This window comes from Rattus norvegicus, chromosome 4, assembly GCF_021556685.1.
Source record: "Rattus norvegicus strain SHRSP/BbbUtx chromosome 4, alternate assembly SHRSP_T2T, whole genome shotgun sequence".
Lineage (NCBI taxonomy): Eukaryota > Metazoa > Chordata > Mammalia > Rodentia > Muridae > Rattus > Rattus norvegicus.
In genome coordinates this window covers 61144460-61172044 of record NC_141537.1, presented here as the reverse complement: position 1 = coordinate 61172044, position 27585 = coordinate 61144460, and the positions used below count along the sequence as shown (strand labels likewise).

The 27585-nt window shown below is 43.6% G+C and overlaps 1 protein-coding gene across 6 annotated transcripts in view; it reads right to left on the bottom strand.

The window, feature by feature from the left end:
- Window positions 1–27585, bottom strand: part of LOC134486747 (uncharacterized) — a 281727-nt gene that overhangs the window by 144328 nt on the left and 109814 nt on the right. For 5 of the 6 annotated variants that reach the window (XR_015686429.1, XR_015686430.1, XR_015686424.1 and 2 more), the window contains one exon: window positions 22291–22473. Coding sequence is in view for 1 of the 6 variants with exons in the window: in XM_087659702.1 (XP_087515828.1) it covers window positions 22291–22473 (183 nt within the window). In the remaining 5 variants the exon portion in view is untranslated. Of the gene's footprint in view, window positions 1–12165; window positions 13517–22290; window positions 22474–22573; window positions 22651–27585 lie in introns of those variants that run through there. The other variant, XR_015686435.1, reaches the window with a different exon arrangement.

Below are 27585 nucleotides of genomic sequence, written 5' to 3'. Positions count from 1 at the left end.
TCTCCATCTCTGGCTCCTTCTCAGTCTGCTGCTTTAGGCAAACAGTTAATGCAGATTCAATTTCAGCCCAGAAAGTGACCTTTGGAGACAGGAAGTAAAGTGCAGGTTCTAAGCAAGGCATGCCTGTGTGAAAAGCACAGATGGAATAAGCTTCCTCCCCACAGGCCTGGATTGAGAATGTCATAAAAGCAATGGGACCTTGACTTACCCTAAATCAGTCTGTGCAATGGTCATTAAACTGAATCAAGGAGGTTAATATACTTAGACCTCTTGATGACAGCAACTTACAAAGTAAAAGATCTGATATTTTATTTACTGTTCCTCCCATCACTGTGACCAAATAATTGAGAGAAGAACCTAAAAGAAAAGATTTTTCTTGGCTAATGGTATGCAGGGATATAGGTCACTATGGCAGTAAAAACTTGGTGGCATCTGGGAAAATCAGGAAACAGAGAAGGTCAAAAAGTAGAATTGAGCTATAAACCTCAAGGCTACACCACAATGATGTAGTCACTTCCTTCGTCTGTGCCATACCTCCTAAAGGTTCCAAGACCTCCAGCTGAGAACCAGATGTTCAAACACATGAGCCTATGAAGGGCATTTCATAGTCAAACAGCAACAGTCACATATTCATATGAATGTGTGCATATGTGTACACAAACATGCATGACCAGAGACATATTTTCTTAACCTGAAAGAACAAGGCCCCAGTACCCAACCACCTTCTCCCTTCTCCTAATACATCACAAGACAAGATGTACTCCACGAGTCAATGCTCATACGAATTTGTGTTCCAGAGCACATTTTCTGAGCACCTGACAGTCTGTCAATGGAGCATGCAAGTCAGAGAGTAGTTTACAGGACTCCCCCAGGCAGTTCACGTAAATATTGCAAACAGCAAGTTCCTACTGCCAACTCACTGCCGAAACCCAGAAGAATAAGGTTTTAAAAGCTCACTTCCCAAAGGAAATCAGGCTGTAACTATAATGCGAGCATTCCTGGGATGATGCTGCCCCCATCACAGATGTAACCTCAAGGAGTCTGCCTTTTTCATGTAAATAATGATTTTTAAACTACAAAGGTAATATGTGCTCAGTGAGAGGTTCCAAAAGATTCAGAGGAGGAAATAGAATGATGCCAGCAAAAGACAATTAAGACCTACATGTGAGACATATTCTTTTAATCTTGTTCCCATGTGTGTGTGTATGTGTGTATCCTTATATACATATTGCATATCCACATAAAAACAGGTGCATTGTTTATATGTATACATAATGTGAACTTTGTAAATTTCCTTTACAAAGTTCTAGTGATACATTTGCTGTGCTTGCTTTTTTTCCCCTTGGCATTATAGAGCACAGAAGGTATGTTTTTCTTCTTGTTAGTAATGACAAAATAATAGACAGAAGCAATTTAGGAGAAAGGTTTGTTTGGTGTCAGGGGTGCAGTCCAATGCGGCCAGAAAGGTGTGGAGACCCAATTGACTCCATCCATACTGACAAGAGCATAAAGTATTATTCATATTAAGGAAGATGAAAAAGCAGGGAACAGGTTCTGAAACAAGGCTCCTGCACCCAGCAACCCTCCTTTCCATCCAAGGTCCCTCAACTCCCCCAAATGTACCTCCAGCTGAGAACTGAGTTTCAAACACATGTGTCTGAGGTGAATATTCAAACCATGACAGGAGGAAGGAGTGAGTACCAGTGAGCACAGATTCCTTTTTGATGTGACAAAAACATTCTAAAACATGACTGTATTGGTGATTACATAACTATGAATATACGAAATATAGAACACTTCAGATAGATGAGTTTAGTATTGGTAAATTATGTCAATAAAGCTAATTTAAAAATACTTTAGTGAAATATTACTATAGACAGATGGTTAATAGCTATATGATAAACTATTTTTAAAAAATGAAAACTTAAAACTTCAGAGTTGGACAGATGTATCATCAAGTAAGAGTGTAAGAGTGCTTGTTGAACAACTATAAAAACCTGAGTTCGGATCCCTAGCACCCATATAAAAAGCTCAGAACTGTCCCACAGCTCAGGCGAAAAGCCCCCTACTCTACCAGAGGCCATGCACGTATTTAGAACCCCAGGTAAAATCCCACTCACAGACCACCAACACTTTCTCAGAACCAACCCAGCTTTCTTTCAACATCCCGTCTCTCCACATCCTGGCTCACAACTCTGGCAGAAGGCTCCTGCTTTACTAGAGGCAGCGCCAGCAGCCAAAACCCAAAGGTCATAAAGGCCACTAAAACCCCAGCTGAGGCACCCTTTTGGGTTCGAGGACTCACTGGTCACCAGAACCACGTGTTACTCAGACAGAAGACCAGAAAGGAAACAGGAACCAAGGGGAGAAACACCCATCCAACAAAGACCAACTCAGAAATTAGCACCTAAACCTGTAATTATCCCAAACCCAAATTACCAGATGGCTTCCAAAGAATACAATCAATAACAGCCAAGGCAATATGGTACCACCAGAGCCCAGGTATCCTACTACAACAAGCCCTAGATAGTCCAACATAGCTGAACATGAGAAAAATGACCTTAAAGTCAACTTATGGGAGATGATAGAGGCCCTTAATCCAGGAAAACATAAACAAGTGATGGAAATAAATAAAACTGTTCAAGATCTGAAAATGGAAACAGGAGCACTGAAGAAAATACAAACTGAGGGAATCCTAGAGAAGAAAAATCTAGGTAAGAGAACAGAAACTATAGATCTACAGATTCAATAATCAACCACAGACTATAGAAGATAGAAAAGAGAATCTCAGGTATTGAAGTTACAATAGAAGGAAATCATTATATTGGTAAAAAAAATTTTTAAACGTACAAATTTTCTCACACAAAACATCCAGAAAATCTGAGACACTATGAAAAGACCAAGCCTAAGAATAATAAGAATAGAAGATGGAGAAGATCTCCATCTCAAAGTCCCAGAAAATATTTCAACAAAAGTATATAATTAGAGGAGATGACCATAAAGTTACAGGAAGTTTATAGAATACCAACTAGATTGGACCAGCAAAGAAAGTACCCCACCACATAATAATCAATGGAATACTATACAGTAACACAAAGGAACTTCTAACGCAAGCAATGACCTACATGAACTGCAAAACACTTACGCCGCATGAAAGAAGCTATATAGAAAAGATGAATGCTGGTATTTTTCCATGTTCATGAACTTCTAAAGGGTGAGAATATAATCTATCACAATAGAGAGTGGTTCAGTGGCCTCCTGGGTCTGAGAGTAAGGAAACACAAACGAGCACAAAGGTGCATGAGAGAGCACTGGAGAGTGATGGAGATGTCTGTCACAGTGGGCATGGAGGTTATGTGGCTAGGCATGATTTTATAAACGTATCAAGTTCTGCACATGAAAAGATAAGTTTATTATATGTCAGCCTCAGTGGAGTTTAAGAATAGAATGAAAATTGTCAGTCTACTCCTTAAAGTGGAAACATTTTTGCCTGTAAACTGCTTCTCAAGAGAACTTTATTCTCTTGAGAATAAATAAACGTTTATTTATTTAGTGTGTGCACATGCATTCATGTGTGCCAGGCAACACGCATGTCACAGAGCACATGGAGAGGTCAGTTTCCTCCACCAGATGGATCCCATAGATCAAACTTGTGTCATCAGGCACAATGAGTGCTTTTATCCTCCTCTGAGCCAACCTAATGGCCCTAGAGTTGAGGGGCTTTTTTAATGGAAAAAAAAGTTATATTTTATTCATTTTCATGGGTCATTAAATATTTTCCAAAAGTATCTTAAATTGAATTTTATGCAGCAATACTATTCAACATTATGGATGACCCGTAATTTAATTGGTCCGTGCATTATTGCTGAACACTCATTTCCTCCTTTCACTTCTTCCTTTATTTACTTCCTTCTGCATTAAAAAAAAAGATTGCAGTGAACATCTGCACATATAAAACTGTGTCTGTCTTAGGGTCAGAGGGATGAGTCGAAGACCTTTCTCAATACATTCACAGTGACTTCTGGAACTTGATGCTTCCCATTTTCAATGCTACAGCTATCCATAGTCGCTGGCCTGCTAAAGAGTAGCTTCTCAAACTGTGTCTCATGACTGCTGCCCCAAATACCTCAGCTCAGATTCCAGATGACTTCTTGTAAGGAACTACAGTGATTTCACTGTATATCCAGGTTCCTCTTCTTGGAGAAACATAACAGGATCCCAGACCTTAGCAAAACTGACACCATGATAGAAGTACCATTTCAGGCTTTGGAACTCAGAACATAGGCAGCAACACCAGCCAAAACGAGCAAAGACCAGTTACAGTTAGGAGTTGCTATGTAGGTGCCTGGGAACCATACTTGGGTCCTCTGAAAGAGCAACAAGTGTTTTTGTTTTTGGTTCTTTTTTTTTTTTTTTTCGGAGCTGGGGACCGAACCCAGGGCCTTGCGCTTCCTAGGTAAGCGCTCTACCACTGAGCTAAATCCCCAGCCCCAACAAGTGTTTTTAATTGCTGAGCCATCTCTCCAGCTCCAAAGGAACTGTCCTAAAATATTTTTTATTATCTATTATCAGTAAATGATTTGCATACCTATTTTTATATATCTATATCAAATAGAAATTAGACCTACAAGCAGACATCCCATCCATGAGTTTAGAGTATGTACCAGGAGCCTCTGGAAGAGGATGATCTTGGGTCTATTGCTACTGTTGTTGTAAAAGTATAAAAAACAAAAAAAGTAAGGTGATCTTTTATCCCCCACTAGGTCCGGCACCTCAGTGCTCCAAGATATCTGCTAGATATCTTAATTCTTAGACAGCAAAGCCTCTCACCCGCTTTGCTCCATCCCATATCACACTGCCAAAGGCCTCTCTCTGAGCCTGGCAGCGATCTCTCTACCTATCTAGTTCCCAAGGCCGGTTTCCATGCCAGAAACACACATCCCAACCCAGCCCAGACCAGCTGCTGCACACTTTCTTACACTTAAATCGATACATGAAAGAACACACAGCACAATAACCTTTGACCCAATTGATAAGATAAAATTGCCCACCTAAACATTCAAAGCCCAGTACCATCCATCCCTTAAGAACATTAATAACAACCTGTAAATACACAGAGCAGAATCATAACTTCACCTGCCATATTCTCCTGCCATGGCTTCTCTTCCTCTCCCTCCTCCTCTTCCTTCAAACTTCTCTCCTGCCCATCCTTCCTTCTCATTCAAAGACAGGCCTCCTTCTATCCTGTACCTGCCCCTCACCTGTATTTTACAAATTCAATGGGGAGAAGGTTCTGGTGAAGTCACCTGAGTCCTGAGCACATGACTAGGCAGCACTCCTTAGGGCAGTGGAATTATCTTCAAAGTACAGATAACTCCAGGGCAAACCACAACTTGCTACATTCTCCATTTCCCCAGGAAAAGGGAGCTTCCTAACCCCCAGCTGTCATAATTGCATACTGTGTTCCCCACATTTGCTGACTCCCCACAGTGCCGTCTCCCTAGTGTGGCCCCCAAGACCTCCACAGTGCCCTGGCTGCTCGATTTGGCTTTGATCCTCCTGTTTCTCCTGAGCCACTTGCAACACACCCTCCAAGTCACACTGGTGACTGGTGTGCTCCCATCTCTGGGCCCTTGGTAGTACCTTTTCCAGCTTAAATCCTCTCTGTCACTCTGCTGCCTTCACCTCCTCTGTCTTTGTGGAAACTTTACCCATAATTCAGGGTCCAATCCATGTGTGAAGCCCATCCTTGTCAGACTTCATCATTAAAATGTCTTTCTTAGCTAGCCACGGAGGCGCGTGACCATACTACCAGCTCTTGGGACAGCCAGCCAGGAGAACGATGAGTTTGAGACCATTTGAAAACAAAACTCTACAGAACTATGCTACAGTTCACCGGTGCTAGCCTGGGTGACAAGTTCTTGTATCCACATTTCGCCTCCAGAGAACCTTCTCTGCATGATCCCATTTCCCACCATCCTTCTCTTCCCTCCCGTGTCCCTGTCATGTAGTCAGTGCCACATGACTTGTATAGAACTCAATTTTCTGAGCCTGATGTGGAAATGGAGGAGAAATGATATGACCAGAAGTCTGGAGCCATAGCAACCTGAGAGAACAGAGGAAGAAAATGGACTTCCCCCCCCCCCCCAGCCCCGGTCGATGTGATTGACAAAAGGGAGGGATACTGCCCGATGTATCCCTGGAAATGATGCTCTCAAGAGAGGGGAGGAGAGACAGCGCACGAGCCAATGGTAAAACAAGAACATGGAAGAAGGCCATGCTGCTCAGGTCTAAGCCAGAGTCCGAAGCATCAAGCACTGTCGGCGGCCTGCTACCATCCTGAGGAATTGCCCTGACCCCTTGTACCCAGAGGCATAGAACTAGCCAATTTAAACATCAGTAGGATAAGGCACGGAGACAAATCCTTCCAAGGTGCTGTCTGCTGTAGCAGGAAAATGACAGAGATCGAAGAATGGACTGGTATAGCCGATCTGAATGCCCGTAAACACCCACGAGGCCAAAACTTCCAGGTGATGGAGAATGCGCAACCTCAGCCCCGCTCTCCCTGGGAAGCAGATTACAGAGTGAGAATTAAAAGGGGAGGGATTTGAGCGGCTTTTTATAGCCCCTAATATTGCTTCTGACAGCAGCTCTGCAGCCTCCCTGGGCTAAGACGCCAGGAAGATGGATGGATTTGTCTTTCTGTTAAACACCGTTACCCTGAGCCCTGGGGGGAGTGAAGAATGGGTTGTAGACTCACATTCCAGGTTCCATCTCTTTTCTCCTAATTAAGGGGGAAAAAGGCTGCAAAAAATAGCTTCCCCGTGTTCTCCTCCACTCCGCCCCCTCCAACCCCTGGGGAAGATGGGTGGACCACTAAATTACAAAGATGACCCCTTTGCACCCGCCAGCCCCAAGAGCTAAAGTTCAAACCCAGCCCATCAGCACCGGTAGGTCCTCGATAAGTCAATAATCTACTTCAGGATCCATTAAGTCACTTGAAGGAGCCCGACCATCTTTAAACCCCAACAGCTGTTTCCATTAAGACAAATCCCAAGGGTCTGTTGTTTGCCACGGGGTACAAATGATTCTGCCTGTTAGTGGTACTCTCCACCGCTTTTGTGATCTAAACCATCTGTAAACATCACGACAGAGGGAGAAAAACAAATAAAACCAGTGGTCCGACTTCCAGCTAAGGATAACCGAAACAACAGGTACCACAACTGTGTGTGTCAAAATGGCTGTGAAAAATGTACAAATTGTTCACGTCAGGGATTAGAAGAACTACTACAGATTTAGCGGGGCCGTAAAATACAAAGTTACGAGGCAAAAGTCGATTGTGTTTTTCTATGCCAGCAGAAAATAATTGGGAAATGAAAATTTTAAATAGTTTCATTGCTAGTGGTGCCCGGGGCCTACAAAAGTTGTATAAGGTGTTGAAAACAGTGGAATGCAACGTAACTGAGTGTGTGTGTGTGTGTGTGTGTGTGTGTGTGTGTGTGTGTGTAGATGGAGTTAGCCTACATTCCATTCAGTGTTGATAAAATAGCTGATCTTCCTAAACTAATCAACAGAATCCACCTCAGGGGATTCCAGTCAAAATCCCATCAGGTTTTGTCTGTGGGCTGTTGCAGTTCGGATCTGAAATGTCAAAGACCCATGTGTTCTAGAGTATTGGAGCTCTTTAAGATGAGGGGCCCTATTGGAAGACGTACAGTCATCGGAGCTGTGAGCTAGAGGATGGTGAGATGCTGGGGTTTCTCTCTTCATCTCCAGCCATGAGGGCAGTGGCTTGGTTCCGGCCATGATGTGCTGGCTCACCACTGGCCCAAGACAAGTAAACTCCTTCCCTTTACAGGAGGGTTTATGTCTGGTATTTTTTGCACTAACAGGAAGTTAGTATGTTGACAAATGGATTCAAAATTCATAGGTAAAGTCCAAAGATTTAAAATGGCCCCAAAATTTGTGGGGAAAAAATATATATATTTAGGGAACTAATGCTAACTGATTTCAAAACATCCCAAAAGGCCCTGATTTCAAGGAAGTATTATTAGTGTAAGGTGAGCATGAAGTTCAGTGAATCACAAGAGCAGCTACAGAGGTAGATGCACATATTTATGGAGATGATTACGTTTTTGCAAAGGTGACAACATTAGTTAGAGAAAAAAGAAAGTTTCATACATGGACTCTGAAAATTAGATACTAATATGATAGGAAAATGAAGATCTATCTTTGTCAGGGTTCCTATTCCTGCACAAACATCAGGACCAAGAAGCAAGCTGGTGAGGAAAGGGTTTATTCAGCTTACACTTTCCACATTGCTGGTCATCACCAAAGGAAGTCAGGACTGGAACCCAAGCAGGTCAGGAAGCAGGAGCTGATGCAGAGGCCATGGAGGGATGTTACTTACTGGCTTGCTTCCCCTGCCTTGCTCAGCTTGCTTTCTTATAGAATCCAAGGCCACCCGAGCCCAAGGATGGCACCACCCACAAAGGACCCTCCTACCTTAATCACTAATTGAGAAGATGCCTTACAGCTGGATCTCATAGAGGCATTTTCTCAAGGGAGGCTCCTTTCTCTGTGATAACTCCAGCTTGTGACAAATTGACACACAGATCCAGCCAGTATACACCAACCCTCATAGTATGTACTGACACCAACTTAAATATCTAAATTTTATTTGTTTGTTTGTTTGTTCTTGAGGCAGAATCTCACTATGTAGCCCTGACTGGCCTGGAATTTACTGTGTAGTCCAGGCTGTCCTCATATTCGCAAAGACGCACCTGCCTCTGCCTTCCAAGTGCTAGGATTAGAGGTGTGCACCATCATACCTGACCTGAAACAGATCAGAGATTTAAACACAAAACTTGACTACAAAGCTGTGTGAGGAGAAGATCGTCGTAATTGGGGATAGGTAGAAACATCTTAGAACACAAAGACCATGAACCACAAAAGAAGCAAATTGATAAGTTGAACATCGCCTCAAATTTGAACAGCTTTTTAAAAGTCATTACTAAAATATATGAAAAAGCAAGCAGCAGACTGGGAAGGGATATTTGCAATGTTCATAGGACAGCTCCAACTATGGAGCAATAAATTCATATCAGAAGAGGATTTATTAAGAAGATAAACTATGCATATATATAACACACATATATAGATCACTGTATGTCATAAACACAATTTTTACTTGTCAATTCTAAAACTATTTAAATATAAGAAGCTCCTTCAATGCACTAGTGACAGGCAGTGTAAGTGACTGTACTCAGAGCACGGCCATGATACAACATTGCCACCTGTCTTCTTGTCTCTTCTGTATCATTCTGAGGGGAAGCCCAGGGAACACCTCTTCCGTGAAGTACCCGCCATCCCTCCCCTCACAACTCTCCAGTCAGGCACCTAGAATGTGTGTCAAGCACTGTCCTACATTTTGGGGACAGAGCAGCACTGTGTGCCTGCTTCTCCCTGTTGGAGGGATAGATGGGGATAGAAGACTTCCTAACTAAAGTAACAATTTTTAAGTTTCAGCACTGAGCACTGTGTAAATAACTTACATTCAAGGGATTGGGAGAGGAGGGTGTGTGGCCACTACAGGGTAGAGAGCTGGGGACATCCTCTCAAAGCAAACGGTGTAAGGATACGCAGGTTAAGTACCAAGGCCTTGCTGTTTGTGCTTGACACAAATTCATGTCAAAACCCTAATCTCAGCCTAGCCAGACATGACTAGATGAACTCATGAAGATGATCCCTGTCTAATGTGGCCAGTACTCTTACGGGAGGAGACAGGGAACTCTCATGGGCTCTCTCCCCAATTCCCTTCACCCTTTCTCCTCTCTGTTCTCCTCCTCCCTTCTCTCTTCTTCCCCCTCTGTTTACATTCCCTCCTCCCATTGCTCTTCCTCTCCTCTCTCTCTCTCCTCTCTACCTTCTCCCTCCTCTCCTCCCCACAGTAGGATGAGGACACAGTAAGAAGGTGGCCATGTATAACTTCAGAAGACCTCAAAGGCAGCTTAATCTTAGGATGTCTCTCTATCTCAACTGAGAAAGCAAAGATCTGCTATGTCGCTCTCCGTCTCAGGGAGCTGCTACAGTGGTCCTAGCTAACCAAACAGGCTGGAGAGTGAACTAAGTTCAATCAACAAGAATGGGTAGTTATGTCAGAGGCCTACAAAGGTCACTGCAGTCACAGGTAAATCATGATTTAACTCGCTCTCCTCTTCATTTTGCAGTTAGGAGGCTTGGGTCAGGTCAGAGGAATAGGATGCCAACCAGGAGACAACCCCTGAACTAAACTCTGCTCACAGATGTCTGACCGATGAAGCTGGAGCTGAGGGATCCTGCTTACCCTGGACTTCCATGAGACCAGGGTCACATCTGGTTAGCCAGGATCTTTCCATTGCCTGAGAAGTGTCTCAGCAGAACCAATATCAGGTCTAGATTTGCTTTTCAAGTGATACAGGGCCAGAAGACTCAAGGAGACACAAAGCAGCCACCAAGCAGACAAAACAAATGGGAGAGATCACTCTGGAACCAGAGCCATTCAGAGCCTCACACTGGTTATTTCGTCACTACAAAAATGGAGAGACAGAAGAATAAGAGCTACGAACACTTGGACACTCCCCCCCCCAAAAGAATAAATAAATAATACAGGCATGGAACAACATGGCAGGTGAGGGCTCTCAGCCAGGCAGAAGTCCAACTGAGAGCAGCTCTAGGTGTCCCTGACTCTTAACCACTGACACCCTGGACCTGTGCTAGAGGTAAGTGGCCCAGAAAAGCTCGTGAGTGGGGAAACAGGGGCTGTGAAGAAAGGGGCTAGCCAGGACTGTCACCAGAGCTAATGAGTGCTACTCTAGCTCTGACTCCTTTACCATTGCTGGGAACAACTTAAAAACATGCAATCCCAGGTCACGCCCAGCCCCACCAAATTAGAATTTGTATTTTGTTAGAGTTCCTGGTTGTTCCAGTGAGACTGAGCAGCACTGTCCTCTGGCTTGTCAGTTACCTGAGGTGTGGGTGGGAGAGAATAGAACCAGTGAGAGGGTGGAGATATGGAAGAGAGTAATACTGGGAGGGTGGAGGGGGGACATTATGAGCAAAGTACAATGGTATATGTGGGAAATGTTATTATGAAGCCCAATATTTTGTATGCTAACTAAAACCATTAATTTCAAAAATGAATTAAACAAATAGACATGATGGCATAAGCCTGTGATCCCGGCACTTAGCACTTAGAATGTGAAGGAAGGGTGGTGCCAGATTCAAGATCATCTGAGGCTGAGGCTAGACTGTACTGCACCAGACCGCACCTCAAACAAAGAGCTTTAAAATAGCAATGTTAACACCATTTGTATTTTGTCTCTCTACTCTATTGTTATCTCATTTGAACTTCCAAGAAACCTAAAATAGTGGTAGCAGTGAGTGACCTAGAGAACACAGTCAAACATGAGGTGTGAAAAGGCTTTGGGGTCATGGTGGACTTATGAAGCCACTGTCAAGAAAACCTGATTCAGAGATGTGGGTGATGGCTGCTGAATGGCAGCCTTCACTTCACACTCCTGACCCTCCCCTCACTTATAATTGGAAATTGTGGCCCTCTGACAACCAATCATTCATCAATCGACTGCACAGGTGTCTCTATAACTGCCTAGAAAGAAAGTCTTGCTCAATGGAGTTGTATCAAAATCTTAAATCTCAGAAGTTTGAGATTAGAGGAAAGAAAGTTTTTGGGGGACGTAAATAAACACAGTCACTTTGGGAGCAATATAGAAAATGTCTATTTGAATTTTAAAGCGCATCTAATTTACTGCTCAGTAATATTCTCCTTGACATTTTGTATCACAAAAATTATCCAATTTTTTGAAGCATTGCCTATAAACAAAACTTTGGAATTTGGAAATAACTTAAACACCCAAAGAAAAATGTAATAGGCGGCACAATAGAATGCTAACTAGCAGTCTGAAACAATAAATTAGAAATTCATGGATTAGTGTGGCTAGGTTTGAACCGTACATAAAAATACAGGTTCCAGAGTCATTCATCAAGAGTGTTAATATTCACTATGGAGTTTGCATTTTTAGCAGCATGGTGATTTCTAAGCCTAGCTAACCATCACACTGGCAAAGAAACAAAACATGCTAGATAGGGTATTTTTCTTTTTTTTTTCCATCTTTATTAACTTGAGTATTTCTTATTTACATTTTGATTTTTATTCCCCTTCCCAGTTTCTGGGCCAACATCCCCCTAACCTCTCCCCTCCCCTTCTAAATGGGTGTTCCCCTCCCCACCCTCCCCCCAACAATCCCGTTCACTGGGGGTTCAGTCTTGGCAGGACCCAGGGCTTCCCCTTCCACTGGTGCTCTTACTAGGATATTCATTGCTACCTATGAGGTCAGAGTCCAGGGTCAGTCCATGTATAGTCTTTAGGTAGTGGCTTAGTCCCTGGAAGCTCTGGTTGCTTGGCATTATTGTTCATAAGGGGTCTCGAGCCCCTTCAAGCTCTTCCAGTTCTTTCTCTGATTCCTTCAACGGGGGTCCTGTTCTCAGTTCAGTGGTTTGCTGCTGGCATTCGCCTCTGTATTTGTGTATTCCGCCCAAGTTCAACAATGATCCGAGAGGGCCAGGAAGAAACGCATGACCAGAAGTGAAGGCCGAAGCCCAGAGTTTCACAGAGCCATGCCCAACCAGAAGTAAAGGTGGAGCCATGAACCTGCTTCTGTTAGAGTCTATTTGCCTAACCTTGTGGATGTGAACTTCCTTGTTTAAAGCTTCATGGAGAGGGCAAGATGCCACAAAGCTGAGGTCCACTGTTTGCAGATTATAAGTCTTTCCTGGATGTGACATGCTCTTCCTAGCTCTTATTCCACTCCAATGTCTCACTTTTCACTAAAAAATACATTACTGCGCTGGATTCAAAGTCAGCTTCAAAGCTAGAGATCCCAGTTCCTCCAAATGCGTTCCTTTACATCCAATTGTTTAGATACTTAGATTCTGTGTTTTCATACAAATCCTAGATTTAGCACAGCATTTTCTAATGGGAGAAAAACCTTAGAAATTTCATTAGTGATACATTGAATCTATTGACAATGAATCAATTAAAGGACAAATGCCATTTGAACAACACTGAAATATGAGATATATCTTGAAATGATGGTTTCTATTAGGTATTGAGAGATAACCAGTCACACAGAAGGCAAATGGATCACAACAGAAACCCAGAGACAATCTCAAACAAACCCATAGGGATACAGGGAGGGAGACATAAAACAACTGGATTTGGGGATTTCTTTTATAAAGAAAGGTGAACTAAATTACTTCTCTTATTGTGTAATAAAATACCTAACAAAATCAATTCATGGAAGGGAGGGATGATTTTGAGTTCATAACTTGTGTCAATCCACCATCGTAGGTAAGGCCTAGTAACAGGAGCTGGAGGTAACTGGTCATGTTGCATCTGCAGTTAGCAAAGATGAAGGCTGGTACTCTGCTCACTTTCTCCTTTTGATCAGGATCAAGCCTAGGGGATGGGGCCACCACATTCAGGGTTGAGTCTTCCTACCTCAGCCCAATCTAGAACTATCTCCATAGGTGCGCCCACATTTTTGCCTTCTAGGTGATTCTAGATCCTGTGAAGTAGACGATATTAACCATCACAATCAACTTGAATACAATGTTCTTCTTGATAGCCATAGAAACACAGCCCATATCTTGTCTTTTTATCCTCCAAGTTCTTGTCTTTAGTTTGCTGGCATTTGGCCTCAGGCTAGTGACAATTATGAAACTTCATATGAGATAGAAGAAGCAGAAAATCATAAAGAAATTCTTTCTGTCCACAGAAACAGGACTAGCTATGGTAGAAGGAATGCTCAGTGCTTTTTCCAATATTTTCTCTTCTAAGAATGTCCTTGAAAGTAACCTAATTTTAGAACTGTGAAAATGAAAGCATATAGTTATACAAGCAATGTGTGTGTTTGTGGCCAGAGGAACCGAGAAAAGAGCTCCTCGGTCAGAGTGTGGGATAAACACACACCACTTTTCCCTTCCTTTTTTTTTCTTATGATGTCCCAGAGGTGACCTTCATCTTTTGAAACTATATGGTGGTGCTGTAGGACATCAGGTGGGGAGTGGGACATTATGAGTTTCCAAAGAATAGGAGAGGGGGCCTCTGGAAGACTGAGAGTCTTATTGATCCAAAAGAAATTTAAAAAAATGGAAAGAAGATAACTCTTGAGATGCACATGTGAGAGTCAGGCCCAAAGCGGCAATTGAAGACCTAAGGAGACCTGGCATTAAAACCACCAGCTACAAAAACTGAGATGAAACTTACTTTCTGAGTCTGAGTGAACTGATCATCACCTACTTTAACAAAAATCAACATATGTGTCATATTTTTAGTGGGAGTCATAAGCTCATAATACAACTTCCAAAGTGTTTGAGAAACAATCCCAAAGTACTCAGCACTCCGAGAACTATAAACACACCGCCAACACCAGATAATGAGCAAGTGCTAAGATCAAAGGGACAGATGCTAGACTTAACAGACTGGCTTTAACGCAGTTATTATAAACGTGCTTTAAGACGTTAGGATGATTCCTCCTGGATTTACAAACAAAAATATTTTAAATCTCAGCAGAGACAAAAGATTATATAAAAGGAATGAATGTAAATTTCATAGCAAAAAAAGTGCAATGTCTGAAATAAAACACACTTAAACTGGCTCGATAGGATAATGGAGATGGCAGAGGAAAGGATCAGTGAACTTGAAGACAGATCAATAGAATCACCCAATCTGAGTAACAGATAGATCAAAAGAAAAAAGGGCTTCAAGGACCCATAGGAAAAATCAAAGGTTGCACCATTCATGTCTTTAGAGTCTCAGAAGGGAAGAAAGAGATTGTATAGAACAAAATAATTGCACAGACGATGACTGAATTTTTCCCAGATTTGATGAAAGACATAATTTTATAACTCAGGGAATTCAGCAAATCTAAAATAGGATAAACTCAAAGAAAGACCCACCTAGATATATAATCAAACAGCCAAAAGATAAAGACATAGACAAAGTCTAGATATCACCCAAAGGGGAAGAAATAGCATCAGGGAACCAAACTTCAGAATGTGGATTTCTCACTAGAAGCATGGAGGCCAGGAGACTGTGAGTGGAATCTTTAAAGTGCTGAAACAAAAGAGCTGTTGGCAGAATTGTGTATTCAGAAAAGACACTCAGGGGATTATAGCGAAATGAAGGCATGCTCAGATGAAGGGAAATGAGGAGAATTTCTCATCAGCAGATCTGTTCTAACAGAAGGGCTGCAGGGTGGAGGGCAAGGACGGCATAGAGATACAGAAAACATCAAGAAAAGAGCCTCAATGACCTAAAAACCAGAGAACATAATGAGCTTATGGGGTTTTTATCTTGGTAAGTTCTTTAATTTTGTTAAAAAGTAGTATTATATTATTGGATGGAGTTTTCAGTACAGGTGGGCACAGCACATGTCAAGATAAACATAACATGCATAATAGCTATTATGAAATGGGCAAGAAGTTTATATTGTCTCCATATTTTATTCGATATGGTAGATTCCTAATTCTAGTTAGATTTTTTAAAAGCTTATCTGTGTGCATAACTCCTAGAGTACCTGCTGAAAACAGTACAAAGGAAGGGTTGGGGATTTAGCTCAGTGTTAGAGCACTTGCCTAGCAAGCACAAGGCCCTGGGCTCGGTCATCAACTCCGAAAAAAAGAAAAAAAAACAGTACAAAGGAATATAAATCAAAAGTCAATAAATAAATCAAAAGAGGATAGTAAATAAATATCCAAATAATTCTAAGAAATATGTAGGAAAGAAAACAATGAATAAACAAAAGAAATGTTAGAGTCTGCTGTTTCAATGAAGCATTAAATGCAATTGGTATAAATACACAAATTAAAAGGCAGAGATGAAAGAATGGCTAGTTAAAAACAAGTTTCAAACTAGTATGATTCCTATTAAGAATCCTTTTTAAAAAAAAACTAATTACAGGATAGGTTAAAAGTGAAAGCTATGCCATGGAAGCATTAATGAAAAGACAATGGGGGGCTGGTAAGAGGGCTTACTGGGTAAAGATACTTGTTACCAAGACTGACAACCTGAGTTTGTGTCCCACATTGCACATGGTGAAAGAAGGGAATCAGCTTCTGCAAGTTGTCCTCTGACCTCCACATAAACACCATGGCACATATATGCAAACACATACTACACAAGACAGACAGACAGACAGACAGACAGACAGACAGACAGACAGGCAGGCAGGCAGGCAGGCAGGCAGGCAGGGAGGGAGGGAGGGAGGGAGGGAGAGAGAATATTATTAAGTTGTTTTGTCTGTATTAGTATCTAGCAAAATAGATTTTAGGAAAAGGAACATCACCCTGCATATGAATGGGGTTAATTCTTAAATGAGAGTAGATAATTTCAAAAAGTCTAGGGAAATGAGAATGGATGTAAGAGAGTCCAGAGAATGAATGATGTTGGAAACAGGACAAAGTCAGACTATTAATGAAGTAGCGATATGAGAGCTAGGTATAAAAGGTGAAGCAGAATGAGAGGCAGTGAGTACTGATGAAGTCATCTTAATCACCCCTGATGCCCAAAATGTTGCATTGTGACTGTGCCACTTAGAGCAGAAAGTAGAATGAGGAGCTAGCATACAAAGATGTGAGTTAACCAAGAAAGTGCTATGGAGTATGAGCTATGAGCTATTTCCTGGGAAACTCTGTACCTAGTTCTCTGTGCACCAGTGGTCTGCATGCAAATTGTAGTATTTTGTATAGTACATGGCCTGAGACATTAGCAGAATCCTAAGGCTTAGTGTTGATCGAAAGTGAAATCTCGATTAGAAAGCATGACTCTATTACTGCTTCACTGGGACACAGAAAATGGCAGTCAGAAACTAAATACATGATTCTTACTGAACAGAGTCAATGGTTTTCATGGATGTCCAATATTATTATGCTTCTGACATAGGAGCAAAGAAAAGAGAGACCAGCAACATGGGCAGCATCCCAGGGCCCTTCAAAAGTCACACAAACTTTTGAAAAATGAGTACTCGGCAAATTCTTTCTCTATACCAAACTCTGGGTTATGCAAGTGACATCACTCAGAGTCCCTGCCCTGGGGGACACCATGCCCAAGTATAAAACACAAGAAATTGAGTACAAAGGCCAGGAGATGGAGAGAACTATATAATGTAAATGTTGTTGAACTGTTCAAAAATGCACAATGAGACAATCAGGTTGATCTGACAAAGATATTAAGCAAGATTCACTGAGGATGAGAAGAAATGCTATAAGAGTTTGGGTAACACTTCAGTGAGAGGCCAAAGGTGAAGCTTCCATAGCTCACACACTCCAGGGGCCACAGGAAAGACACCAAGGCAGAACTGAGAGGCACGGGCATAACTTCATAACCAAAAGGAATAAAGGCAAGTGCAGCAAGATGACTCCCATGTTGCTGGATCAGTTTGCTTACTTAGTTCCCACAAACCAAGGCAAAGAGTGCAGAAAATCAAGGTAATGTGAAAGACAGACAGTAAGACTGCTTCTGTATAGTTAGCGTCTAAGGTACTCTGAAGTTTAACCCCCTCTGACAGCCTGATGAGATATAGAATCACCTGGAACATGGTGCACCCATGGGGAATTATCTTGATTAGGCTTCTTGAGATGGGAAGCCTAATCACTTCACTGCAGGTGGCACCATGCTCTAGAGTAGGACTCTAGACCTTACTATAAACAAGGAGAAAGTGAGCATAAGCATTCAGTGTGCTGCCTTAAGTTCCCAGCATCTTGATTTCCCCACCATGATGGACTGTTCCCTCACACTGTGAACCAAAATAGTCTTTCTCTCTTAAATTCCTTTTGTTAGAGTATAGTATTTTATGGTGGCAACAGGAAAAGAAATTAAGGCAGGCACCTATATAACACAGGGGTAACAAGTGTCAAAAGCAATCAAAAGGGTAGTCCTATGTTCAAGGTGGGCATGAGAAAAGACACAGGAAAAGTTGTGCTCACCTGGCTTAAGTGAGAAGGGGGAAATTTCAGAGTGGGTGAAGAGCCCTCACTGAGAGATATTCTGGAATGTGAATGGTCAGTGATATCCATCAGTGTGCCAGCACTCAGTCAAATGGTCAGACAGTTGTGATAGAGAGGCCCAAGGCTTCCAGAGCACTGAAGTAAAACCTGCTCATTGGTGCCCATAAAGGCAGAAGATGCAGAAATCCTAACCCTCCAGCACTGGAGGGTTTTGTGAACATAAATTGACTCTCTCACAAAGCAAAGAAGGTCAGTACATGATGAATAGGGGTGATCCCAGGAGACACAAGCCCAGAGGACCCCAACTGTCTACACTCGAGGACAAGACACGGGAGACTTTCTAAACACAGGAGAAATCTCTCCTTCAATTTAGAATCAATACACACTTTCCCCTATGGGCCAAATTTCAGTATATTTTTATTTAAAAGGAAGAAAACTCAGCCCTGTAAGCTGTGATCCACCTTAGCAGAAGCTCTGGGCCTTCAGAACCATGGACAGCAAACCCAAGCCTTCCACATATCCAGGTTTGCTCCTTCCAGCCTAAGTGAGGTTATTTAGTAACATCACTGGCAACCCTTAATGGCCTCTAAAGGGGCTCGTGCATTAAAGTGTTCCCATCAAACCCCATCTCCTCTTTGGAATCAGGGGAACCCTGCTTAAAGTTTTTAGGAAGCAAGTTTCCTAACACCTCTCAGGGCCCCTTTTCAAAATAGCTCAATCAAGAGGGTCATGAAAAGGAAACAGGAAGGACAACAAGCACAAAGTCCTCATTGGGTCTCAGTCCCCATCAATAGCAAGAAATTCCTCCCATGTCCATCACTAATGATGGGTGTAGCCGGACTTTGGCTACTTGGTAGGTTCTTTCTTCCAGCCTTCTCTCTGCTTTTTCTGTTCTTTCAATCCCTAACACTAGATGTGGGAGAGAGAAAAAAAGGATCAAGGGAAAAAAGGATGACTTTATCTTTAGACTACTTCCTGCTGATTAGGGGTGTCAAAATCCTTGGGGCAAGTTTGATCTTCACCATCAGGATATCTAATGTCTTATTTGTCTTTTATTCATGGCTATTTAACAAACAACAAACAACAACCCTGCCTCTCAGGGCCCTAGCCTTAATATACCTTCTCAAAAGTTCCCAGAATTCCAAATGTCACACAATCGCAAAAACTGTCTGCAGCTGGCAAAATCGTGCCCCTCCACGAGGCAAATCATAGTCAGCTGCTTGGACAATCTGCAGGGACCCTATATCCTACGCCTGGGATTAAAGCACAAACATATTCTTACCATATTTCTGTGGTTTTTTTTTTTTTCAAAGAAATCAAAACTCCAAAATTGTCCCTCTGAATGGGTCTTGCAGAAGTCCCATCTACTGGCATGGCAGAACAGACATGTATGCTGGGCATAAGGAGACAAATATGCATAACAACATAACCTCACCTGCTGCATATTGGAAGGTGTGCTCCCAAGGAGTAATGTATAGAGATGATTTATTCACTTTTTAAAAAAATGCCTATGGCAGATGAATGGCCAGACAGGCATTGACATGGATGTGCTGTAGGCTTAAAAATTTATTTGCAAATCTTGATATAATGGAAAAAGACATCATACTTTGCATTTATATAGCAACCATCTCTCCAAGGACCTCAAAGGATTCTATAGTCATTACCTGAATCATCCTTGTTACTGGCTTGTAAGACGAAGGAGAGGCAAGTATTACTCATCCCATCTCATTAAAGGGAAAGTAGATGCCCCAAGGGGATTTACAGATGGGCCAAGGGCATCGTATGAATCATTTGTTTGCTTTAAACCATGGACAGGCTGAAATTTAGTCACAAATTGTCCTTAGACTTACCAATTCTGACCTACAGGCTTCTGAGATGGGAAGGATTCCGATGGTTAAATGCTCAGTCAGAGGGGAAATGTTGACTTTCCAGGCAGAGAAAGCAGTACCCAGAAGTTCATATGTCCTTCACTGGGCTACTGCTCCTGGCATCCCTCCAGACAAGTATAATGCTCTCACAGCACAAAGATGGAAATTTCCCTGCTAGCTCTGTACTGGACACAGCTCTATGTTAATAACCACCTCAATGACTGTCTAATGCACACACTTCACATACGTTGAGTCCATCTTACAATGGTTATGTCAACTTTACTTCCTTGTAGAAGGGAGAGGCTCAGAGAGACTTGGTGACTTATCTGTGATCACCTGACTGGCAGGTGTAGGTTCAGGACTGAGTGTGCTTGACTGATTTGAATACATTTATTTTTTTTCCCATGCCACCCACTAGAAATTCATATCCACACAGTGACAGAGCATCTTACCAACACTATGTCAAGTAATTCACAGGTAAGTTCCCTGGATTCAGTCACTCAATGGGCAGATATGCCTGAAAACACCGTGTTGAATGTGATAGCACGCATGATTTATCTATTAAAACAAAAACTAAAAAGCTGGAACCAACTGGATCCCCTGCCACCCACGTTTTCCAAGCACTTGAAGCCTTCCTTTGCCAGAAGGGTCCACGGGGCACAGACCCACTGACCAATGTCATCACCAGGTTGCTTTAGCCTTCCTGATACTAGAGTCTGCCTGGAAGAGACTCTGGTATGAGTGGGCGGCAGAGCCCCACTTTCAGGACTGGGGAAGATTGTAACCTAGAGGCAGACTCAACCAGTCCTTCTCTTGCTTGACCAGCAATTAGTAGCTGAGATCCCACAATCCACCATGCCTGGGCAAAAAGGAGCAGAACTCTCTCACAGAAGTAACACCTTCATAGAGAAGGAAACTGAGGCTCGGGCCTCTCCAGAATTAGCAGAGAACAGTAAAAGTGCATAAGTGGCAGAACATATTCTCTTGAGTTTTTTTCCCCAGTTTGGCATTTGGTCACCACCACATGGTACCATGTTTAGCAGGGAAGTCAGGTAGAAAATCAAGGGCCACATCTACAGGGGACTTCCTCCTTTAGTGCTATAGATGGGCATGTCACTTATTGCCACAGCTCTGGGGTGCAGGTATTAAGAACTCTCTCCCCCACTACCACGACTTCAATCTCCAACTACAGAAGAAAAAGCTAAAACTAAAACAGCATGTTTCCATGGGTGGGATGCCTTGCACAAACCACTGTGTCCTCTGGGGCTGGGGCTGAACTATAACTTCCACCAGGCCATGACTGCATTTAGCAGCCCATCATATGGAACAGTAGCACCCATGGACGCAAGTCACTTATACCACGTGCACTCTCACAGGAGCCCCAGATAGGAGCCATACATGTAACCTAAAAGCTTCTGGGACGTATGCAAAATTATGGAAAAGAAAGATGTGGCATGAATCATAGTAACATTTTACTTAAGCCAATACACCCGATTGATTATCATTTCAACATATAATCAATATAAAAATAGATATTTCACATCTGTTTTCTTTTTCTTCATGCTTTTCGCTATATGTCTTTGGAAGCAGACTGTACTTTCCATTTATGATTCCTCTTCACTTAGACAAGTTGCAGCTGAAGTGTTCAGGAACCACAGAAGGCAGGTGGCTATAGTAACGGGCAGTGTGGATCAAGATGGACGTACGGGGCTAGAGAGATGGCTCAGTGGTTAAGAGCACTGTCGTCCTTCCAGAGGTCCTGAGTTCAAATCCCAGCAACCACATGGTGGCTCCTAACCACCTGTACTGAGATCTGATGCCCTCTTCTGGTGTGTCTGGAGACAGCTACAATGTACTTACATATAATAAATAAATAAATAAATAAATAAATAAATAAATCTTTTTTTTAAAAGATGAATTATAAACCTTGGGGAATGAGACCAGAGTCAACCAGCTACCAGGGTGAGAGCGTAGTAGTTGGACAGCAACCACGCTCTCTTGGTTGTGTGTTCATCTGCAGAGTCTGCCAGCTCAACATCTATGTTCCTCAGCCTGAGCTGCCTTTTAGGAAGAAAAGGAGGAGGAGGAGGAGGAGGAGGAGGAGGAGGAGGAGGAGGAGGAGGAGGAGGAGGAGGAGGAGGAGGAGGAGGAGGAGGAGGAGGAGGAGGAGGAGGAGGAGGAGGAGGAGGAGGAGGAGGAGGAGGAGGAGGAGGAGGGTTGCAAATAAAGATGCCCAAATCGCCACAACAGCTATTTTTTGTGGCTCAAGGACACCCAAATGTCTGTCCTCTTTCACCTGGATGCCAAATGGAGTTTACAGATATTCAGGGAGGAAACAGCCCAAAGGGTCAGGTGCCTCATCTCGAGGGAGGCTGGCAGGGGAGATGGAGTCTCTGGTCCATCTCTGGGCATGGTTCTCATCTTCCCTCCAGTAGGAGCCCAGGAACAGGAGTCTGCTGGGTGGTGGGTTTCTGCCGGCTTGGCACCTGGAATTCTTCTTCCCCTGGACTCTAAACAGAAAGATGGCAGGGCCGCTCATCTAGGAAGAGGAGAACAGACCAAGGCCAGTGCTGAGTCCCTGACAGCTGTTTGTGAGAGCCGTAATCAATCACATTGGCAAACTCTTTTCAGGTGCTCGCCTAGAGGAAAGCTGCTTCCACGGATGTTCTGAAGCCAAGAACTATGCGTGAGGAAGTCCCAGAGACCCAGCACTCAGCTATTAAGACAAAAGGCACCACTCTCAGCCCCAATCGATTCTAATGGACAGAAGCTTAGGCTATTGGTGGTGCCAAACAGTGATGCCTGGTGCTTCTCTAACTGAACCAGACAACCATCTTCATATCTCCCACACATCATGCCCGAAACACTTCAACATCAACAAGGACTGAGTATTTGTGTTCTTTTAACATCCATCTGTTGAAATCCCAACAATGATGGGGCTAGAAAGTGCCCCTTGCTGGGGTAATTGAGACTGTGTACCCTTATCAGAGTCCTGCGATAGTTTGCTGATGCTGGCCACTCTCTGGTAACTGAGGATTGGGGAAGTCTGCGATTTCTTCATAAAGGCCTCTGCCATGCTGGCATCTTGCCATCAAGTTTTGGAACTATGAAACATAAATGTCTATGACCTAGAAGCCACCTAGCTTGTTACAGCGAAGAGACTGAGTAAGACCTGTACCTCAAGCCATTATTAAATGCCAAGCCCTCTCTTTGTGGCTTTGTGGCTTGTTGAGGACGTCACAGAGTCTAGAACACACACACCCCATTTTAATATTCATGGTTAATCATGCACTAATAAAATGGTGTCCCTTCCCAGAATGCTCTGCCCAGACAGTGCCACCAGCTCACACCCATCATGCCACCCCAGCCCCTCCCATGTAAGACAGGGAGAGGCTTTAGGAAGAAAAGGAGGAGGAGGAGGAGGAAGAGGAGGAAGAGGAGGAGGAGGAAGAGGAGGAAGAGGAGGAGGAGGAAGAGGAGGAAGAGGAGGAGGAAGAGGAGGAAGAGGAGGAGGAAGAGGAGGAGGAAGAGGAGGAAGAGGAGGAGGAAGAGGAGGAAGAGGAGGAAGAGGAAGAGGAGGAAGAGGAGGAGGAAGAGGAGGAGGAAGAGGAGGAAGAGGAGGAAGAGGAAGAGGAGGAAGAGGAAGAGGAGGAAGAGGAGGGTTGCAAATAAAGATGCTTAAATCGCCACAACAGCTATTTTTTGTGGGCAAGGTGGGGATTGCTCTTCTTCCTACAGAGGCCAACCAGCTTCATCCCAACCTGGGTGATTTCCCAGAGGATTCTACCGTGACTGAAGGCCCAAGTCAAGGGCAGTGGACTGTGGAACATGCAACTGAGTATGCCTACCTACGATCCCTGATCCCACACCCTCTTTACTTAAGTGCACCTTCACGCTGAGAGAAATCACCATCTGCTTAGCTTTCCCCACGGCTCTGTCAATCATGCAGTGAAGACAGCTCCTGTCACCAAGACCCAGTAGTAGGCCCCGGGGGAGCCACTCGCAGCAATAGCTGCAAATGTATTTACACAACACAGAGCTCTCTTTCTTGTAGAGCCTACCAGACCAAGCAGCATAGGCCTTGAAGATGCATGATCACCCTACAGGGTCTCTTGCATCCCTCCACCAGGCAGTGACAGTCTGACCTACAACACATGCCAGGCTGTTCTTCTCTGCTTACTGGCGCTGAGACCAGGGTCCCCTGGATAGTGCTTGGGATAAGGGCGGCCTCACAAGGAAATGTGACTTGGAGGGGTGGGGGTCCTGGGGCAAGGCAGTAGGCACAGAAGGATCAAGTTTGGACAGACTTGATTGTATCCAAAGGACTCAAGGGACCAGAGTTCCCAAACTGAAAACAAGTTGAGCATCCTGTCCTCCTACCTACTTAGAGAGACCTACTTAGACTGAGACCCAGAGAAAATAACTGAATAACATAATAACTAAAAAAACATAGGGGGTACTGGAAATATGCCACAATCCCAGCGTTAGGGAGACTGAGGTAGGAGAATTGCTGAGAGTATGAGATCAGCCTGGGTACAGAGTGAGATTCTGTGTCAAAAATGAAAAAGGGTAAGAGAATAGGAGGAGAAGGAGGGAAGAGAAGGGGTATGGGGGAAAGACGTAAACTTAAGCAGTATACTGTAAGGACTTTGGAGACGTCTAAACTTGACCTAACCCTACCCTTTGCCTGCTCTGTCACCTTTTAGATGAAGACAATAAATGTATCCCAAATGATGGTGTGTGGGACCTGTGTGAGAACATGAATAAATAAAGTAGATGACACTTTACCTTGGAAGGTGGGGAGGGAAGGGAAGAGGGAGGATAGAGACCAGTGCAGGAGCAGCAGACGGGAGAAATAATGTCTGCTGTCTGAGCTCAGGACCATCACTGTGAGATTAACTGTTGCAAAGGATCAGGTAGAGAGGTTAGGGGGAGCATAGTTCAGTAAAAGAACAGTGGATGATCCTGCAATGGATCGTAGCAGGGGACAGAAAGAGAGAATGGGGGAGGGGAGAAGATTATCAGACCCACACCTGAGACCCAGACAGATATCTCTTTGGTCCACTAAATAGCCAGAGTCTTAGGTCCCTTGGCCTAGAAGGAAGCAGGCCACTCCCTGAACTGCCTCTATTTCCAAAACCTTGACCAGTTTTTATTGACCACTACTCCTCCTGGGTTCCTCTTTGCCTCTTTGGCTTCCCCCCAAGACCCATTCACTTGTGGGTGAACTCTTTTCAGAGTCAACCCATGACATTGTCTAATGGCGGAAGAAACTAACCTAAAAGTGAACAGCCAGGCCCAAGTAATGTCTCCTCCCATGTATGTGCCTCAACCAAAGTCAAGGAGCAACCTAGTGAGGGAAGCAGTTCTCTGTGTCCTGTTCTCTGTCCCTAAATCAGGTAGGCATGCTTTTCCCTCCCCTTCTGGGTAACTAGAAAGCAATTCTGAGCATGCCACGCAAGAAGGGCGTTCTCTTCTCCTAGCCATGAGCATGCATGCATCCAGAGCTTAAATATGACCTTTTACAAAGTTTCATGGCAGGTTCATGTATGATATCTCCCACCCATAATGTCTCAGGCCATGCCTGTTTGTGGTTGATGATGTGTTTCTTGTCTGGACTTGATAGTTCCCCAGAACTTCCGCACTTGGCTCTCGCTTTCTCTCATCTTTGACTCTAACTTTTGCTGGGGTATTTAATCAGTCTTGTCGGGAAGTAAACATGAATATATTTATGAATCTCGGTCCCAGTGTTGTCATGCAAGCTGTATTAGCTTATTACCGTATCTCCAAGATAATTCTTCTCTCTCATCTCCCTACACCTGTGCTCTTGAGTTTGGGGAGATCTCAGCTCAACACAAATTACTTTTAATGTTTGGTTTGCAAAGGGGGCTGCTTTGAGGGTTTCTGTCTTGAACAGGTGTGTCTTCTCCTTGCGTCCCTGTTGCCTTTGTCTTTGTTCTTCCCTATCTCCAAAAGAGAAATCTGGTGAATTAGACTTCAACCCCTAGAGGTTGCTTCAGCCCGAGAATATAACTAAATTTAATGAGCAAATGGAACTGCATATAGAGGGAAGGCCAAGACACGTGTGTCAGGGATGTAAGTGGTCCATGAGCCACTGCCCGCTGCAATGGCGGGCCACAGTAGTCAGCTATGACTTATATGAAAGGACCAGAATGTCAGAGATCTAAACCTTTCTATGACAGAACCTAGAACAGGCCTTGGAATAAAGTGGACTTCATAGCCATGGAAGATGGAGTGAGAGACAATGACTCTAAGATCCTCTTTCAGAAGTGTGGAGAATGAGAGTGTAAGTTCCTGGGTCGATGCTTATTGTCTAGTGTAGAGGCTCTGGGCTTCTGGCAGCTTCTCCCTTGGGGAGCTGTTCTGCATGCTGAGTGCCCCGCCTCTTTTCCCAGACCTACAATTTCATCACACTGTAAAACCTGGCTGTGTTCTTGCACTGGTGGCTTTGAATGGTTCTGGAATGGTTTTACCTGAAGAGAGGATAGGAAGGGCTGGCAGTAAGAGCAGAGTTGAGGCAGAACAAGAACTGGAAAGGAAGCCAGCCTGAGAAACACATCCCATCCCAAGGAATAGTTTATTCTTCAGTGTGGAGGAGGGACGACTGAACTTGCCCAAGGTTCAGAGAGAGCCAGATAGCTGCACTATGAGCTCAGACGAACACAGGAGAGACAGTGCCAGAATGGATACAGGATCCAGGCTGCAGACAGAGGTGATGGAGCCAATGACCAAGGGACTTGGTACCATTTGGTCCTTGACTTTCATAGCATTTTGTGAAATATGGCAATCATGAATGGAAGGCTTTGTCTCCCGGTCACTTGGGAAGTAATGACATATGTCCCACCTTTGTTTGCCCTGTCAAGGAGAAAGTCAAATGGAGTTGAGCTGAGTTCTCATTCCAGTGACACACACCTTTCAAGGCCACTTACACAGTGTGACAGTTGCATTCCAGGACCCCAGAGCAATGAGTCCCACTTGTGAGACAGAGACAGATGTCAGCTCTATAGTGCCAGTTGAAGAACAAAAGGAAAGCTTCCTACACCATACCTGCTGCCGTCCCACCATAGTGCCTGAAATTCCCACTGCCTGCTGCTTAGGCTCTCTGTGCAGACACTACTAAAGGACAAATGGTACCCAGAAGGAGTCAGGCAGTTGATGCAGAACAAAGAGCTTGAAAGTCAGAACAAGCTGGCTTCAGACCCCAAATTAATTCTCCTCCATTCCCCTCTCCCCCCCCCAAACACACACACAGAAGGAGAGAGAGAGAGAGAGAGAGAGAGAGAGAGAGAGAGAGAGAGAAGACATGATACCTCACTAAGCATCCTATAGGGTCTGTGTCCTTGTTTAGGAAAACATAAACTCTACCAATTTTGTAATTATGACTGACATGCACAAGGAGCCAACATAGAGACAGGAACACACACTGAGAGAAATGTTTGTCCATTTTACAACTGTCGCTATGAACATTGGAAATTGGTGTGGTAGGAAAAGCCTAGAAAAGAGTCAAGATCCATGGGTTCTCATTCATGCTCTCTGCTAATGAGTTGTGTGACCTTGGCAAAGTCACTTTTCTTTCCTGGCCTTAATGTGGATTCATTCACTTAATAAATTATTCGGGGCTAAAGAGATG